The sequence below is a fragment of the Siphateles boraxobius genome, unplaced genomic scaffold (assembly GCF_051911475.1).
Source record: "Siphateles boraxobius isolate OS27281-9 unplaced genomic scaffold, OSU_SipBor_1 41, whole genome shotgun sequence".
Lineage (NCBI taxonomy): Eukaryota > Metazoa > Chordata > Actinopteri > Cypriniformes > Leuciscidae > Siphateles > Siphateles boraxobius.
In genome coordinates, this window is record NW_027509042.1 from 11,440,910 (window position 1) to 11,460,381 (window position 19,472).

The 19,472-nt window shown below is 37.0% G+C and overlaps 1 protein-coding gene across 4 annotated transcripts; it reads left to right on the forward strand.

Moving 5' to 3' along the window:
• The first annotated feature begins 2,327 nt into the window (after positions 1–2,327).
• Positions 2,328–19,468, forward strand: hdac7b (histone deacetylase 7b). Of its 4 annotated transcripts, XM_077198416.1 has the most exons (21): positions 2,328–2,432; positions 2,521–2,572; positions 5,868–5,970; positions 6,400–6,463; positions 8,748–8,836; positions 9,124–9,234; positions 9,339–9,439; positions 10,096–10,213; positions 10,302–10,471; positions 10,546–10,825; positions 12,166–12,299; positions 12,386–12,568; positions 12,648–12,703; positions 13,293–13,380; positions 15,193–15,312; positions 15,440–15,528; positions 15,751–15,869; positions 16,603–16,736; positions 16,956–17,040; positions 17,129–17,267; positions 18,075–19,468. In XM_077198416.1, exons 3-21 carry the CDS (start codon positions 5,868–5,870, stop codon positions 18,118–18,120), a joined length of 2,229 nt encoding a protein of 742 aa, XP_077054531.1. In that variant the 5' UTR covers positions 2,328–2,432; positions 2,521–2,572; the 3' UTR covers positions 18,121–19,468. The 4 variants fall into 4 exon arrangements, with proteins under 4 accessions (XP_077054531.1, XP_077054530.1, XP_077054533.1 ...); XM_077198415.1 differs by having other exon boundaries at positions 2,381–2,572; XM_077198417.1 differs by lacking the exons at positions 2,328–2,432; positions 2,521–2,572 and having other exon boundaries at positions 5,867–5,970; positions 6,400–6,419.
• The last annotated feature ends 4 nt before the right edge of the window (positions 19,469–19,472 follow it).

Genomic DNA, 19,472 nt, shown 5'->3' on the forward strand with positions numbered 1-19,472 from the left:
TGTTTTTTTTTTTAATGCACTCGCACACATGCATTACAGTAATGAGACGGAATGTACGTAATGGTCCTAGAGTAGGAGCCGATAGCCACGTGGGCCTTATTCTGACATGTTGCCAAGTTTTTCTTCGGGCAACACAAGTTCGAGCCTCGGCTTGTGGTCCTTTCCTGTTCCTGTCCCCTCTTTCTTTGCTTTCTGTCTGTTCTCTATTAACCTGTACCATAAAAAAGGTGCTTTACACATTTTATGAATAAATAAATGGCATTTACCAACCATCTCGCACACTTCAGATCATCATAGTTTTTCATATCATCCAAAGGGCGACAAGTTCAAACGTTAGTATGTGCTTAAAGCATAAAGGCTAAACAGCTATATTATAAAATATAATGATTGGGCTGTCTTCAAACAACCATTTATTAATGTTATATAGCCATGAGAAGGCCAATGTAATTAATTTGGGTTGTGTCACACTGAATTCCTGTATGTATCTACATCTACATTAGTAAATACAGGAAGTTAGAAGTCAATATAGAGCTATTAAACTCAATCGTCCCATGCATCACGTGGAAAACCCACGTTGCTTCGTGTCTCCTCAGTTTAGCTCATTCTCAGAATGTCAAAGTGTCAGTGAAATGTCATTCACACACAAACACAGACACTGATGCACAGATCTGGGCAAATGGAAAGAAAATGCGGTGAGGTCAGCACAGGTTTTTACTGGAACAACATACAAAATAGTAAAGTGTTTTTTACTTTCAAAATTTGGAGGACACCCATGGGCTGGGCTCGTTTTGAAAGTGAGTTTGGGGATGCATTTGCAGGTGGTTGTGCAAGTGGCCTGGGGTGGTTCTTAAATGGGGCAGCCTGTTCGTGTGTGTTTCTGAGTAAAACCACATTGTCCCCTCTGCTGTTTCCGTAAAGAGTCCAGGTATCTGCATAGACAAACCTGGATAGAGCGCACAAACAGAAAATGAGATAGTCTCAGTGAAGGAGGGTGAGGTCAAAGCTTCCTGTAAAGCGGTAGAGCAGGTGCAAAACCAAATACAGACGCATACATTCACACAGAAACACTATGCATGTTGAGCTACAATGTACAAACTGGACGGCCAAAAAATATCATCATGCAGAGTTGATAACAAATAGTTTGATCATATAAAGCAAATCATTCATTTGATGCCAGTGCAAATGCAGAGGAAAATACCAGTGCAAAAAGCCACAGAACCACAAACCTCTTCTAAATTACTTGCAAATTGGCTCATATATCAACATTTTAACCAGCTCAGAGAAGAAGTCAGTGATCAAAAATGTGAGAAAAAACAAGGATGAAATAAATAAAGACTTAATTTCATGAAGATTTCATGTATATACTCAACCAAATGGGGGTTTGGTTTTTAAATATTTATTTTACCAGTATTTGTTTGCAATATCCCCTCTCTTTTAGTAGGATATAGCCTACAAGCTCAGTATCTCTATTAAGCACAATTTGCAATATTTTTTATTTTAGGGGAGACCGGGGCTTCGTTTCTCAAAAGCATCAGGAGCCAATGCTTCTACAATCTACTTAGGCTTATGTTGCTTTTTAGAAACGCAGCCCAGGATGGTTGTAGCACTTTTTGTTGTTTGCACATTTTTTGGACTTTGAATGGATGAGAAGAATGGACCAACGTCTTGACTTCCACTGGCTGAGTTCCCGATTTTTGAAAATGTCTTCATAAATAAAATAAAATAAGACGTTTTGAGGACATATGAAGTAGTCCTCGTTATATGGGAAGTTCCTAAATCAGCCAAATCAAGTTTTGCATTATATCAACAGGTTTGTGTGGGTTTGGGCTTAGCAAATATCAGCACTTCAGTACAGTATATAAACCATTGCGTCTATGAGATGGCCTCATAATGGAACCAACATGTTTGTGTTGATGCTTGACATGTAAACATGTTATGGTGTGTGTGACCTGAAATGCAAAATATATCACTGGTCTCTCCTGTTCATTTAACGGATTCTATTTATTTAGTGATTTGGTAAAAAAAAAATGTTTTTAAATTGCTAGTAGTCACTTATTTTTCTCACTTAAATGTCTTTTGACTTTCCATCCCAGAATAACCCTTTACTGTACCTTAGTTGGTAAGGGTGGCACCAGATAATAGCAAGTGCCCTGCCTTCCTTATCTTTCAAATACACACTCTTCCTTTACGTGACTCTGGCAACAAACCATTGTGCAAGCTAAATTGTGGCTATTGCAGACATTATCAATCATTTACACGCACAACTTAAGGATTCCAAATGAAATCATTGATAGATTTGTTCGAGAGAAGCAAAAAACTGTTGATGTAGTGAGAAGAGAGGAAGCTCAACAGGAGGGGCTTCGGAGTTGACAGCGTGAACATAAATGTAGATGTCACTCAACGGAAGCACACCTTTGGAGCTCGCTGTCGTGGTTTGAATTCAGATTTCTGTAGTTCTTCTTTTGATTTTTTGAAGTGGCCAGCCAGAAAGTGCAAATGGATGTTATGTGTCACTTTTAGATTTGGAGCCTGGAAACGTATTAGAGGTGGAAAAGCTATGCTGATGTGACAGGTAAGAGACCCGCATGTGTTTAAACTTCATTTGCTATGTTCAGTTACCATATAGACAACTGAAATTTCTGCCACATCGCAGGCTTCCTATAATATTGTTGTAACTTAATAGGTCAAATATAATGGCATGTATTCATATGATCAAAGGTGGAAGTGGAATATAGCATTTCATTTTGGATTGAACTATTGGTCAGACTTTGAATCTTTTTGAGTAAGATTATTTGGTTTCATTAGTTTAGTATTAGAACAAAAAATATAGAAGCATGTCAATCATCTAGCTTGCTATTTGTGTGTATAGCATGAAACCCTTAAAGTGTGAGATTTGCACTTTATAGTCTTTCAACTGCTTTTATTCATTCTTAAATCTTAATGGAGGGATAAATAAAAGCCTTTAAGCTGCAAAGAATTAACCAGAACTTTTGGAAGTTAGACTTTGAGATTGTTCTGCATTGCGATGATTTTGTCATCTTGACTGAAATGTTTTCCCAAGAGCCATTTAAGTCAAATATAGGTCTGGCAAATTTTAGGATGAGAATAGCATACCATATTTACATAAATCACCCCTAAATCAGACAAACAATTCTAATTTTAGCTTCAGGAACTGGATGAGTTTCTTCAATGTGGGTTTTAATAGAGCACTTCCTTGTCAGCTGGAGGGTTACCATAGTGATTCAGCCCAGACTGAGTGCAGCATGGTTTCTGCGGTAGCATACAACGAAATGGCGATGATGTTTCGGTAAGTGTTAAGTACATAAAAAAAAATTACAGAGAAGGACACTACAGAAACGGAAAAGCCATTTGATGTCTCGCTCTAGGGGAACTGTTGTGAACTATTTGTAACTGTTTCTTTTTTGAAAAGGGGGGGGGGGGGAGGGGGGGTTGTAAAGTAAGTCCTGCATTGCTGAAACTATTGGACTAGGGACTGTTGTGACTGACTGTATCACCCTTTTGGCTTAAAAGGATAGTCACCAACTATTGCAATTGCTCATGGCTTTTGCTTCTTCCACTTTTTTTTCGGTGCGCAACTCCTCCCGCAGTTTTTGTCACAGACCCATGAATGAGGAGTCAAATCATGCGGCCTTTTTAGGAAAGCTATGACTTTTATAAGAGATCGGGGCTACGATATTTGCCCCAGGGGCGAAAAAGCGGCCAAAAAAACCTGCATAGACTTATCATTGCGAAAAACTTTGTACAGTCATAGCTCCAAGCGGGGATTGCACAGAAACGTGTAATTTACCACATTTGAAGAGGCTGGCAGGCTCTGTAAGAACATACCTCACAATGGGGTAAAAGAGCAGCCCAAAGTTGCCCCATTGACTTACTATGGCATAGGACGGCCCATAAAACGCATACGTTTTCCCTACTATTGCATAGGGATTTTGTATTGAACATAACTCTGGATCACAGTGTCATAGAGACAAGGGGCAGGCTCATTTCACTCAGACAACCAATCAGTCTCTCAGGATCATTTGTGAAGCTATCAAGCCACGCCCTAGCTCCCATTTAGAGCACCATAGCAACAAGTTCCATAGACTTCCATTGAAAGAGATCAAAGGGATATCTTTGGATATCAGTGTCATAGAAACATGAGGGTGGTCTCGTTTGACTCGGGGCAGCAAACAGCCAATCATGAATCACCTCAACACTTCCTAGCCCCGCCCTAGCAGCCATTGTTGAGGACCTTAGCAACCAAAATCCAAAGAGGGATATCTTCCATTCTGAATGTCATAGAGGCATGGGAGTTGGTTAATGTCATTCATATTGACAAGCAGCCTTTGGAGTTTCATCATTGGCAGCTCCCAAGCCACTCTCTAGCAACCAAACAGAGTACCCTAGCAACCGTTTATCAAGACCTATATCTCAGCATCAGAACATCGTATAGAGATGGGGGTTGGCTTTTTTGACTAAATCATGGTAAATCATACTAGAACGTAGTAAATCATACTAGAAACATGGTAAATCATACTACAATGTTGTAAATCATGGTAAATAATATTAGAAACATGGTAAATCATGGTAAATCATACTAGAATATGCTATATCATAGTAAATCATACTAGAACAGAGTAAATCAAGGTGAATCATCATAGAACATTGTAAATCATGGTAACTATAGTAAATCTTGGTAAATCATAGTAAACTATGGTAAATCATGGTAAACCAGGGGCGGAGTGTCAATCGAGAGAGTCTGGATTTTTCCCGGTGTATCACAGTATTTTTTTCAGTCTGATAATACTGTAGTTATACATTGCAAGTTCTTAGCAACACCATCCGGCGGCCTAGTGTGCGGCCGCTGCCCGCTGGTCAAAGTGTAGAGCCTCTCTGCTTAATTCGTTATTAAATGCATCGATGGTCTAGTGGTAGATCTTTTGCCAAGCGTGCCAGAGGTTACGGGTTCTAATCCGCACCCGTATAGTTATTTTTTTCTCTCATCAAAACTGAATATGTTCATCAGTGGTTACAGTCTATATCAAGCCGGGACACGTTTGTGTGCATTAACTGCATTTTATTTTTATGATTTCACCGGAATGAATAGAGAGTCTTCGCAACAGCGATAGATTGAAGCGCGCGTCCGAGTGAAGACTCCGCGTGGCACAAGAGAACACTGTATCCATGACAACCGATCGCCGCGGCAACGAGCGCTCAGCTTGATAAAAAAAAAACACATTTTAGCACTAGATCTCTTATTTAATAGCGAACTAAATTAATGCTCTGCTAGTTAACTGAAGATGTTTTATTTATTTGTATTAGTACATCCGTGCGTCAATGTTTCAAAAAGTGGTGGGGGACAATATCGATCCTGAGAAAATGTGTGGGACACGACTTCACTGGTTCTAAACAAATCAATCTAACTATAGATGTAACCAGTAGTGGTGGCTTTCTTAATCTATTTAAAATAATTTTGCAAGGGTTCTTGAAATTTTTTTTTATTTTTATTTTTTTTAAATACCTCCCTAGGCCGGTGGTCTACGAAATTTCCCGGTAGATTTTTTGGTCCCACTCCGCCCCTGTGTTAAACTATGCTAGCAACTTGGTAAATTGTGTTAGCATCTTTCTAAAAACATGGTAACCAAATGTCGAGTTTTGCACTGCACCCACTCACATTTTCTTCTGGAAATATACATTCTAGTTTACAGTTACAATTGTAATATAGATATCTACATAGACCCTCACTGTTAAAGCCCCTGATTAGCATGCATACTGCAGTGTAATTTTGAAACAAGCCTGTTCTGGAACCATTGATATTCAATTTTCCAGTTTCAGAACTGATATTCTGTCTCATCCTCATTATTCAGATGTCTCAACATCCACACAGGAAGCTGGAGAGAGGGAGGGAGAGCGCACAAGTGGGAAAACAGCCATTTAATCAGCCTTTGAATAAAAAGAAGAGTGAACAGAGTATACTCATGTTTTTCTTTTTTTACAAATATATTTGTTTTATTGTATACCAGTGTCAGAAAGTTTTTTTTTAAAATTATTATTAATTTTTTGTTAAGGGTTGATAATTGGCCCGTTGGATTGATTTTCAGGGGCAGATATTTTTTCTGTCTGTAAAAGAATGGCTTGTCCATTTATTTCCAAACCAAATTAAATTGCAACTAGAATGCTTACTACAGTGTCTGAACCCATACAGGCCTAGAGTAGAATATTATGAAATAATTAAAATGTCAGATAAACATTAATTTTTTGCTCTGACATTTTTCATCTGCATTTTTCACCAAGCCATGGTTAATATCTGACCCTGTTGTATACTGTAATTCCATATGGTGTTTCTAAACACATAATTTGTCTGGTCTGGTGTGATTTGATGATTGTTGTGATTGGCAGGTGCCGTTGCCAGTGACCAGGTGAAACGAATACTAAATCAACATATTCGCAAGAAGCTGATCAGGTTACGAACAATAAAAACCTGCCATTACTGTCTCCTTACTCCTTACTGAGCTCAAAAATATTGGTCCCCTTGGTAAATAAATATGAGCAAAGCAGGCTATGAAAATAAATGTGCATTGTTTATCCTTTTAATCTCATATATTTTTTAAAAATCATGAAAATCTAACCTTTCATTGACAAAACAATTGAAAATGGTGGGAAAATCTCATTATGAAATGCACACCATTTGCCAAGATAACAGCTCCAAGTCTTCTTATAATGCCTGATGAGTTTGAATATCACCTTAGTTCACCACACTAATTTTCTGTAGGGTTCAGGTCAGGAGACTGGAATTGCCTTGGCATAACCTTCATGTTGTGTTTAGTGACCCATTTTTGTGATAATTTTGTATGATTGTTTTGGATCATTGTCCTGATGGAAGATTCAACCACGGCCCAATTTTAAGATTTCTAGCAGGGGCAATCAGGTTTTGATTTTTTTCATCTTGTGGTATTTTATTGAAACCATGATACCATTTATCAGAACAAGATGTCCAGGACCTCTGGCAGAAAAATAATTAAGCAGTATATTTAACTGTGGGCATGAGGTATTAGCCCAGTGTGCATCTTGTGTTTGCTGCCAAAAATGTTTATATTTTTTAGTTTCATCTGACCATAGAACCCAGTCCCGTTAGAAGCTCCTGTATTTTCTGGCACGTGAATATGCTGGAATTTTTTTTGGATGAGAACAGGATTTTTTTCTCGAAACCCCCCCAAACAACTTGTGGTGATGTAGTAGGTACTGTTTGATATAGCCTATTTGTTTTGAGGCTTTCTGACCCCAAGACTCAACTAATTTCTGCAATTCTTCAGCAGTGATCCTTGGAGAGTCTTTGTATACTCAAACTATCCTCCTTGCCATGCATTAAGACAATATAGACATGTCTACTTCCAGGCAGATTCGTATAGTTGATTGGAAATAATCATTGCCTTGATGTTGGAAATGGACATTTTTAATGCTATTTTCTTACAGCCCTTTTTTATTTTGTGAAGCTCAACAATCATTTGCTGCACATCAGAAATGCAAAGTTCTGTCATGAAACATTTGATGGCACACGTTGATAGGTCCTTAACTCAATCTACGTGCAATCACATCATTCTCTAGGCACAGCTGATTGGATCCTCCTGTATCAGTTGCCAATGAGCTCGTTCCTCAACCTTTTTAAATATTTGGTCTGCATTTGCTGTAGCAGTTTGTAGCGTGCTTTCAGAAACCCTCCACCTTCCCCAGCTCCACCTGTATAGATCTGCTATGGGTAATTCAAGTATGCTATTTCAGCCCGTTCTCATCCTTTGGCGTCATACATGTGACGCTTTGTACATTTCGTTGAAATCTTACGCACATGGCATCCTTTAGCATCAATATGAGACGCATAACCCAAGGCGTCATACAGGTGAAGCTCGTCTAAATCCAACGCACATGTCATCGTTTAGCGTGAATATGAGACGCAGATCCCAAGGCGTCATAACCGTACCCTACCCCAGACCTAAACCTACCCATTACAGTGCGTGTTATATTGACGCTAAAGGATGCCATGTGCGTAAGATTTCAACGAAATGTCATATGGCGTCACCTATATGACGCCAAAGGATGAGAATGCGTTGGCTATTTTGTACAGCAGCAGCAGCAGCATGTCTTACTTTCTTACAGCAGCATGTCCTGTATGTATTGGCAGTAGCAATAACCACCAGCAGCAGGAGAGTATAACTATTTTGCCAAGACCAAACTTATAAACATTGTTAATGTCAATTACCATGCTAAACACTTCTAGAGTTGTCATGACAGAACTATATTATTTGTTTTTTTACCCATTGTGATTGATTATTTAGGAAATATTTATACTCCTGTGAAACAGGAAGTCATGACTGGACAAAGTTTCATGTTCCTAGTCACCATGGTGTGCTAAAAAAAGTAATATGAATGGGAATATACTTCAGAGACATTTTACTCATAAGAATTTCTAGGGGTTCTGCTAACTCTTGCTAACATGTATTGGTAAAAACATTTATTTCATAATATAGTTTCCTCCCATTTTCAATTGTTTTGCTTCAATGACAGGCTCGATTCTTGTGTGTGCGTTTTTTAATGAAAGATCAAAAGGATAAACAATTCAGATTTATTTTCACAGATGTCTTTGGCCATATTTACCAAGGGGACAATAATTCCTACCTCAACTGTGTACACATATACTGTAGATTGCATTTTAATTGTGAAATGGGAATTTTTCTTTCTTTCTTGTTTCTCAGGAAATCTGAGACTCAGGATCCACAACAGCTGCGTGCATCCAACACACCTGACTCTTATTTTGAGGAGGAAAATCCATTAAGAAGAACAGGTGACACATGTACACATTCAAATAAACATGTGAGCTTGAAATGAGCAATCATTAAAGAGCTTATTTTACGAATATAGTCTTCATGTGATTATACTGTAAACATAAATGTGTGTGTGTGTGTGTGTGTGTGTGTGTGTGTGTGTGTGTGTGTGTGTGTGTGTGTGTGTGTGTGTGTGTGTGTGTGTGTGTGTGTGTGTGTGTGTGTGTGTGTGTGTGTGTGTGTGTGTGTGTGTGTGTGTGTGTGTGTGTGTGTGTGTGTGTGTGTGTGTGCGCATGTTTGTGAGAAGCCTCGGAGCCAATTCTAAAGCTGCGACCAAAGAGAAGTGTAAACTCGAGACAGAACCCACTGCAGTGTAAAACCAGTGCGCCCCCAGCTGTCAGAATATCTGAATTTTTGGGTGTGTATTAACTTATGTGCTGTTCAAAAGTGTCATATTTTTCATTTCTATCATAAACAAAAAAAGCAAAGATCCTATAGTGACCTGCTGTTTGCATTTTGTAGAGGTATCTTCCAGTTCTGCTCCAGTGTCCAAGAGAAGTTTATCACAAGATAAAAGGATGAGCCGTCAAGAGCCAGAGACCTATAGCACATCATCATACAAGGTCCGTTATTGGTTCTAAAATAATTAAAATTTTATAGAAATTAAAATTAATTATATATATAATACATACTTGGAAAAAGGTATCGTATGCTCACCAAAGCTTCAAATACATAATAATGTAAATTGACATTATTATCAATGTCCAAAAACTTTTATCATTTATTTGAAATAGAAATATTTTGTAACATTATAAATGTGTTTACTGTCATAAAGCAACCCTGCAAAAAAAAAAAAAAAAATAAGTATTAATTTCTTTATACAAAATAAAATAACTGTTTCTTGTTTTAAGATATTTTCAAATGTAATTCATTCCTGTGATGGCAAAGTAAAATTTTCAGCTTACTCCAGAAAACCTTTTAATGTGCTGATTTGGTGATCATGAAACATTTCTTATTATTATCACAGTTGTAAATGGTTGTGCTGCTTAGCAATTTTGTGGCAACTGTGATATTTTTTTATTATCAATGTCGAAAAAACGTTTATCATTTATTTGAAATAGAAATATTTTGTAACATTATAAATGTGTTTACTGTCATAAAGCAACCGTGCTACAAAAAAAAAGTATTAAATTTTTTTTTTTTCAACGCTAAGTTTAGTAGGTAATGCTACGATAAGCCTGTACCTTGCTCATTGCTGATTTCAGCTACTTTTCCTCAGGATGTATCTCCTCTACACATTGGCATTCAGAACCCCATCCTCTTGTCTGAATGTTCTACCGCTCATTTACAGCCACTGCATACACAGGTCGTTACCTTGCATCCACATCTTCTTACAGGTAACATACACATTCACTGATCTTGAGAGCAAACAAAAAAATTGGTGTAAAGAAAAAGTTAGTGTAATTTGAACTTTCTCTCTCACAGTCCCAGAACATTGTGTAGTGATGTCTCATAGGCCTTTGAGCAAAACCCAGTCGGAACCTTCTTTTATTCAGCATTATACGCACATACACACTCAGACTCTTATGGTTCCACACCCCATGTACCATCAGCATTGGCCACAGAAGACATTCCAACAACACGTTCCAAAAAAGGTGAGGCAAATGTTTTTGCACGCAAACAAACATGTGCACAGAGTTCTTTTTCACAAGCTCTGTCTCTTTATAAGGTACCTGTTCGCTCAGTGTGGCCTGTGTCTCCTGAAGAGCTGGAAAGGGACAGACAGAGAGCAAGAGAAGCAGTTAGCGTTCCATCTCAAGCCCCGCTTGATAACTGCTGCAGTAATACCCCGGGAGAACTGCACAGTGTAGAATATTGGCGAAACGAAAACTTCCACCGGAAACTTGCACGTGTGCAATCCTCTCCAAACACCTGTCACAGAAATCTGCCTTCACATTTAATCTTACCTCTTGCCCGGAATGTAAGGAGCAAACCAAAATACACCACAGGTAGGTGGAAAGAGGGTGTCACAACAAAATATGTTGCAGAAAATAGTTTGGGGTGTTTAAAAAATAAAACTGAGAAATATTTAAATGTTTTTGCATAATTTATAATAAGTCACTAATCAAAAAAGGAAATTTGTGTCATTGAGTATGTGAATTCCTTTGTACATCAGGTATTCTAGCTCCCATTGAAGCACAAGATCATCAGGATTTAGACGAATTCGAGATCATGCATCTCAAGCACTACTGTAATAAAAAATCGTGACATGCCAAATACCAAACAGTATATTCTAAGTATAAGAAGTTAATATTAAAGTGCAAGTTTGCCAAGTTTCAACCCGCTTTGTATTGTTACAGTTTTGGTAGCATATGTAAATTAATAATGTTTACTCTTTATTTGTGTTACCTGGACTGAGAAATGACTGTTTATTAATTTGACAGCTCCAGGTCTTTTGTGAAAACTACAGATGATATTTTTCATTTTTGCATCCCTGCCCACAGAGAGTTAAAAAACAGTTATTGTAAGAGTAGGTTTATCAGTGAAAATTGTATTGAACTTAAATCAAACCTAATTTCAGTTGCCCAATGGCCAATCAAAAGTAGCCCAAAGACCATATCCCAAATATAAAAACTCAAAACATGCCATTCCCATACGTAAAATAAATGTTTTACAGTCACTGTTATGCAAAGAAAAAAAACACTATATCATGGGGATTATAAACATAACTCAAAAGCTCCCTACCAGTGGCCCTCCTTCACAAAACTTAACTTCCAGCTCAGTTTTATCATTGGTAGAAGCTAAAAAATTTCAATACAAATATTTCAGTCAATCTAATCTATGCAATATGTAAAAACTTTAACGCGCAGGGGGGAAAAAATCAACCCGTGGCAACAGTTTAAATGTAGCCCAATTCAGTGGGAAAACCATAAACTTGGCAACCCATTCTATCCAATAGGAGCAGATAGGCCATAGGCCTTGGATGGCAACATGCCCAGTGCATTATGGGTGTTGAAGTTTCCTACCTATTTGGCAAAAGGGTAGACAACTGCTCTTTTTCTCTGTATTCTCTAGTCAGGTAGCACCGATTTTAAAGACAAAAGAGAAGGAAAACAGTGTAATTCGCAAAGAAATGTAAAATAGATTAGATAGAAAAGTAAAAGTTAATAAAAATATTTATACCACTAAATGACAGACTGACTATCTGTCCAAAACACACAAACACAGATAAGCTGAGTGATAGGAAGATCGTAAAGTCCCAGTGTTGTTGAACTGAATATCAGCACTCTTGTAACTGTTGTATAAAATGCATTTATACTGTATCTATATAGTATGTATGTGTGTGTAGGTTTTGTGTATGACTCTCGTGTGCTGAATCATGTGTGTGACTGTGGAGATACCAGCTTTCACCGTGAACAGGGTGACAGAATTAAAAGTATCTGGTTAAGATTGCAGCAGTCTGGCCTCAGGGATCAGTGTGAGGTAAACAATGCTGAACAAATCATATAGCTGTAACTATTATTGCAGTGGTGAGAAGTTACATCCATGTGTGTGTGCTTGTGTTTTAGTGGGTTAAAGGTAGGCTGGCCACTTATGAGGAACTACTGTCAGTTCTTCCACCGCAACATAGTTTTCTTTATTCTGGGCTCTCAAAAACCAAATCAAATAGTTCCTGCAGTACAGCAGCACTGAATATGGCATTCGGCAGTGTGATCGAGCTGGCTCTGCATGTGGCTAGAGGAGAGCTAAGGGTGAGATTCCTATTGTCCACAATTCTTTCTCCTATAACCACAAATATTCTCACTTCTTCTTTTTCTGACTCATCCTTAGAATGGGTTTGCTTTGGTCACCACCTCAGGACACCATGCATCACATTTTCAAACAAAGTGAGTTGCGCTTTCATCAACATGAAATGGTGTTCACAGCCACTTTCGCGTAAAATAAAACAGGATGTTCAGCGAGAAAATATAGGCTATAGAATAATATTTGATAGCATTTTCGATATAAACTTCAGTAAGAGTAATAACATGCACTGCCGTTCAAAAATTTGGGGTTAGTATGATTTTAAAAAAAACGTTTATTCAGCAAGGACACATTAAAATAATCAAAATTAAATTTAAAGTGACTTTTACATCGTAGCTTGAGTAAATTACATTTTAAAATATATTAAAATAGAAAACAGTTGTTTTAAATTGCACTGATATTTCAGTATATTACTGTTTTAGCATATTTTTGATCAAATAAAAGCAGTGCAAAAGAGACTTCTTTCAAAAACATTAAAACATCTTACCCGACCCCAAACTTTTGAACGGTAGCTTATGTGGGTAAATATTGTATATTACTATGTGTGTGTTGTTGTTTTTTTTAAATAATGTACATCAGTGAAACTTTCACAATAAATCCAGGAGTGTTTTTTTCATACTGACTTTAAGTAGCACTATAAAATACTGATCTCTCTCATTGTGTCTGTTACAGTGGCTCCAGTATGTTTAATTCTGTGGCCATTGCTGCTAAACAGCTCCAGGACCGAATCAAGGTTAAAAAGATCCTTATAGTCGACTGGGTAAGACACACAAAAACAGTATTATACTTTGTGGATGTATTTCCACACTTACACATATTTCCACTTACTGATAAAGGGTATGTGACCATGAGATTTTACGACCCCATTTCCAGAAAAGTTGGGACATTTTGTAAAATGCAATAAAATTCACAATCTGTTTTTTATTTTATTTTTATTCTCTTGAACCTTTTTTTAACTGACAAAAGTACAAAGCAAAGTTTTCCAATGTTTTCACTGAACAACATAATTGTATTTTGTAAATATCAATATAAACAAATTTGGATATTGATGGCTGCAACACACTACAAAAAAGTTGGGACAGATTAAAAATGAAAAGATTATCCAAGTTAGATTATTCAACATTTTTGAAACCGTCCACAATGAGCAGGTGACCTGGTATTAGTTGAGGGTATCGTATTTGGGTGTAAAAGTGCTTCTCAGTCTTTGCAAGCAAAGATGGGGTCATCCTGGCTCACCATTTTGTGCCAAATATCATGAGAGAGTTGTCAAACAATTCAAAAATCAGATTTCTCAATGCAAGATGGCAAAGAATGTATGTCTTTCACCATTCATGATATTGTGAAAAGATTCAGGGAATCCAGAGAAATGTTGGGCAAGGCAGGAGACCTCTGTTGAACGTGCGTGACCTTTGAGCCCTCAGATGGCACTGCATAAGAAATGTGTTAAATACAGCCACATGTGCTTAGGAGTACTTTAGAAAACCATTTTCACTTAACAGTCTGACGCTGCATTAAGAAATGCAACTGGAATCTCTGTTACGCAAGTAGAAAGCTTTACATCAGTTCTATGTGGAGATGCCGGCGAGTTCTCTGGGCCTGAGCTCATCTCAGATGGTCTAGAGGACAGTAGGAATGTGTGCTGATGAGTCCATGTTTCAGCTTGTTTTTGGAACAAAATGGACATTGAGTTCTCAGTCCCAAAGACGAAAGGGACCAACCAGACTTTCATCAAGTGCGAAAGCAAACATCTGTCCTGGTATTGGGGTGCATTAGTGCAAACGGTATGGGTAACTTGCATTTGTGTGAAGGTAACACTGAAATGAAGGAATAAATTTGAATTGCACAGAGACATAAACTGTCATCAAGATGACATCTTTCCTGAAAAGCAAGACAATGCCAGGCCTCATTCTGCACATGCTAAAACTGAGTGGTTCCTAGACACTCTGCACCATAGAAGGGATGTGCCTGCCTGTTTACTGCAGTCCAGATCTGTCTCTTATTGAAAATGTATGACCCATCATGAAAAGGAGAATCGATCAGTGACGACCACAGACTGTTGAGCAGCTGTCTTGTATCAGTGAAGATTTGGCAAATATTCCACTTGCAAAACTTTAACAATTAGTATTCTTAACTCGCAGATGAATAAAAAGTGTAATTAAAAGGAAAGGTGAAGTTACACAGTGGTAAACATGCCTCTGTCCCAACTTTTTTGGAGTGTGTAGCAGCCATCAAAATAAAAACTTAAAATGAAGTTGGTCAGTGAAAACATTGGAAATATTTTCTTTGTACATTTGCCAGTTAAATTAAGGTTCTTGATTTTATTGCATTTTACAAAATGTCCCAACTATTCTGGAAATGGGGTTGTATATTTATATACAGATAGTGTATATTGTACCGTGCCTAGCCAGGATTTCTTTAGTTTTAAGCTTCACCTTATTTCTGATCTCCTTCTTGCCTTCAACAATCATACTTTTTGCAATTTAATTTGGCGATTAATTTGTGTATGAATCAATGAAGTTTCCAAAAGGTTTGTGTTTTTATGAATCACTGCTCTCCCCTGCACTTTTGTCAGGATCTTCACCATGATAATGGAACTGAGAAGATGTTCTACACCGATCCTAATGTCCTCTATATATCCCTGCATCACTATAACAATCGTTCTTTATGCTATGGCACTGGAGGACCCTCTATGGTTTGTTTTGTGTATAGTCTTCTATGAAACTATAAAGTGTGTTTGATATTTGAGCAAAGTTGTACTTTCTTTAAGTGTCATACTGCTATGTCTGCATGTAAATGTAAACTAACTGAATGTATTGCAGATAGGATCTGATGAAGGGGAAGGCTATAATGTAAATGTGGCGTGGTCAGGAGGGCTGATGGGAGATGCAGAATACCTAGCTGCATTCAGGTAATATTCTGCAGTCATTTTAGTGTGTTTAGTGTCATTCTAGTCTCACGTTAAAGGGATAGTTTGGCCAAAAATGGAAATTCTGTCATCATTTACTCACCCTTATTACTATTCCAAACCTGCATGATTTTCTTTCTTCTGGGAACCTGTTTGCAGTTCCATCTGGTGCCACTATTAAGTCTACATGTACTAATTAATCAAATATTGTGTCTCTCTTTATAGAACCGTAGTTATGCCTATTGCTCATGAGTTTTCCCCAAATGTGGTGCTGGTTTCAGCTGGTTTTGATGCTGCAAAGGGTCACTCAGATTCTATGGGTGGATACATGGTCTCAGCAAAATGTACGTATTAAAAATACAAACTGTGTAGAGTTTGTGCCTTCAATTTCCAAATGATAGTGCAATTGTGTTTAATGTTAACTACATTATGAAATATTACTCACATTTTAATTCCTATTTAGTTTACTGTTAACATGTTTACATATTACTGTACTGTTTACTGAAGATACCTAGCACACAAATACTGGGTACATTTTTGATATTTTTTTATATTACCTTGCTGTATTTTTAAAAATATTTAATAATTTATATAGTTTTTATTGATAGTTTTCCATACTGAATAAAATATTATTTTATTTATAATCAATTTTTTTTTTTTGCTTAATACCTCACTAGGTTTTGCAAGAGCATTATATTATCTGAGCTTGAGAGTGTTTGTGCTTGTCTGCATTTTCTTGCGCTGTAGGATTTCCCCTAAGAATAAAAAAAGAGTCCTTCAGATGGGAAGCAGAAGAGCCTATAATGACTTAGCATTTTTGTTGGGACTCAAAAGTTATTGGCTAAATCATGACTGATATGCCCATGTCAGCTATCATGATTGTGTCAAGTCATTAAGGCTTTCATATGACACACATTAAACTGTTATATCAGTAGGCTATATATATATTTAGCCGCTGATGTTTTTGTAACTAATGACTAATGTGACTGATACCTTCAGGGTTTGACATTTGTGTCTGTATGTGCCACTGACTGAATATAGTTTTGGGTTATTAAGGTTTTATGTGATATGTCTCAGGTTTCGGGTTCTTGACCCGAAAATTAATGGAGTTGGCTGAAGGTCGAGTGGTGTTGGTGTTAGAGGGAGGTTATGACCTCATATCCCTCTGCGATGCATCTCAAGCCTGTGTCAGTGCTCTCGTCGGAAATGAGGTGTGTGTGTGTGTGTGTGTGTGTGTGTGTGTGTGTGTGTGTGTGTGTGTGTGTGTGTGTGTGTGTGTGTGTGTGTGTGTGTGTGTGTGTGTGTGTGTGTGTGTGTGTGTGTGTGTGTGTGTGTGTGTGTGTGTGTGTGTGTGTTCGTGTTCAGATGCCAACATGAACATGTTTAACACCATGGGTATTGCATGAATTGAGTATTGTTTGTTCCTGCAGCCTGAGCCTTTAGCTGAGGAGGAATTACAGAGGATTCCCTGTGCCAACGCTATCAAATCTCTGGAGACAGTACTGCGTGCTCAGAGTGAGAATCGCTCAGTTTGTGGTGTTTGTTTATTTTCTGTGGTTTTGATGATCTTTTCTTTTCATACTTCTCTTTGTCTCCCTCTCAGTCAGGTACTGGCGTTCAGCGAGCTCTATGCTGAAGACTGTGTCTCTGTCTTATGTAAAAGGAGAGAGGAGATACTCGGCGGGCACTGAAGCTGCTTTAGTCCTGGGTAGCCTTACTATGGATGTTCCAAACAGAAGCCGGTAAGACAACAGTATAATGTGCAACATTCAGGTTCCCTGTGTAAAAATTCCACTAATTTTCTCCATAAGGAAATTGATTTTTAATAGTAACTTTTATAGACAGATATGCTGAGGTTGTACATTGAGGGTATATGCTTTTGCTGAAGCCATCAGTTTGCATTACTATTTTTATTCAACTTATTTTTTAAAGAATATTGTGTCATAGTGAAATTCCTGGAAAAAACAACTACATTACCCATGATTCTTCAAAAATCTCCACCAATCAGAGTGTCACGATGAGCTCTACAGGGAACACCCTCTCCCATGAAGCACTGTGATGGATGTAATCGAGTCTATAAGTACACTATACAAATACTTAATATATTTTAAGTTCAAAATATGCAGATATATACAAATATTTATTTCTGTATATAATATGCAAATGCATATTAATACATTATTTTTTCTCCATTGTTTTTAATTCGATTATGTCATTCACAATGCTTCATAGGATTGTAGTTTTTTTCTCATTAAATCCATAAAGTACACAGTCTTGTTTTTCAAATACTTTTTTGCTTCAAAGCTTGTAATGTGACTGGTTGGTTTTGTTCATGGCTTATAACACTTTAACAAAGACTTTTTTTTTTATATCCCTATTGAACAGGAAAAATACTTCAATAACCAACCCTGTTATAAAGCATCTGTGCACTGTTGCACTCTGTGAACTTTCAGTATTAGCATATTGGACTAACGTGGCTAGAGATTAACTGAAACTAACCACACTACTGAATAAATTGAGCTTGCTCTTGCTTTGCATCTGCTTTGTAGTTTCCCAAATGAGCCAATGGAGCATGATGAAGATGATTCAATGTAGAAGTCTTACTCCTTTTCTGGGAGACTTCATTCCTCTCCAAGCAGAAGCTGGACATCCTGTGCTTTAACAGACTGAAGCTACTGTAATATTGTTGTGTGAGACAGGAGACAATCCTTAGGAACTAAGAGGAACAAAAGAACTTTACTGTCATTATCACATCTAGTGTGTGATTTATTCCAATTGCTTGACTTTGCAATTATAGTTTGCACATGAAGCCTCTGAGAAATGTCAAACAAGGATAGCATAGTGAAATTTATGAGAAACATTAAGTGAAATGTGTTTTCACAGGTCTTATCCAGAATTTTTTTATAGGAGTTTGTTCATCTTTATATACAATAGCGGTAGATACACTACCGTTCAAATGTTTCGGGTTAGAGTCTTTTCTAAAAAATACAAATAAAACAAATAAATAATGCTTTAAATCAAGGATCCTTAAAGCTTTGTTTTGATCAAGGAATCCTGGGAAAAAAATTTAGAACGGTTTCAACAAATATATATGTAAAAAGCACAACTGTTTTCAACATTGACAGTAATAAATGTTTCTTGAGCATCAAATCAGCAGAAATTAGAATGAAATCTGAAGGATCATGAAGACTGAAGACTGGAGTAATGATGCTGAAAATTCAGCTTTGCCATCACAGGAATAAATTACTGTTTAAAATAAATTAATAGAAAACATTTGTTTAAATTGTAATAATATTTATTATTCTTCTACTGTATTTTTGGTTAAATAAATACAGCCTTGATGAATATAAGGGTTCTTTGAAAAAATCGTACTGACCCTAAACTTTTGAACAGTAGTGTAAAGGCTTAACGTTTAAATGTGGAATGTTAAATGACTACAATTTTAGGCATCTAAGTTTTATCTTCAAGTCTTTGAAATGACAGTAGGTCTCTGGCCTTGGTGCATTTGAAGGGTATTGATTTAAAAAAAAAATTATTAAGCTTTTGTTAATTGCACTTTATATTCATCCATTTAAAAATGATAAAAATCCTGAGACATTTTAGATTGCTTTTTATTATTATTAATATTGATTTCCCTTCATTGAGCATGTAAGGCAGCTATCCTTGAATGTAAACTAGCAAACATAAAGAAAGGGTACAAAGTGTTTGGGTACTTTTTTGCAATGTCAGTTTGCAAGACCATTTGGGCTGATATTAATTTCTGAGGAAATTAATTGTCTTTTATTTTTTTATTACCAAATTGCTCTACAATTACATTAAAAGCTTTTTGTGTGAAATGCCATCACATCATTTGCCTGGATTTTTATGTTTTGTACGCTTTTCAGTTTTCTTCAACATGTTTTGCTGTTCTCAGAATTAAATAAACCTGTATTTTTTTAAAACAGTTT

What these genes read in the sequence shown, in the direction of transcription:
- hdac7b (XM_077198416.1), top strand. Translation starts at nt 5,868, where the DNA reads ATGTCTCAACATCCACACAGGAAGCTGGAGAGAGGGAGGGAGAGCGCA. An exon ending in GCATCCACATCTTCTTACAG is followed by an intron (nt 10,214 to 10,301) that starts GTAACATACACA and finishes TCTCTCTCACAG; the next exon opens with TCCCAGAACATTGTGTAGTG. An exon ending in GCCTCAGGGATCAGTGTGAG is followed by an intron (nt 12,300 to 12,385) that starts GTAAACAATGCT and finishes CTTGTGTTTTAG; the next exon opens with TGGGTTAAAGGTAGGCTGGC.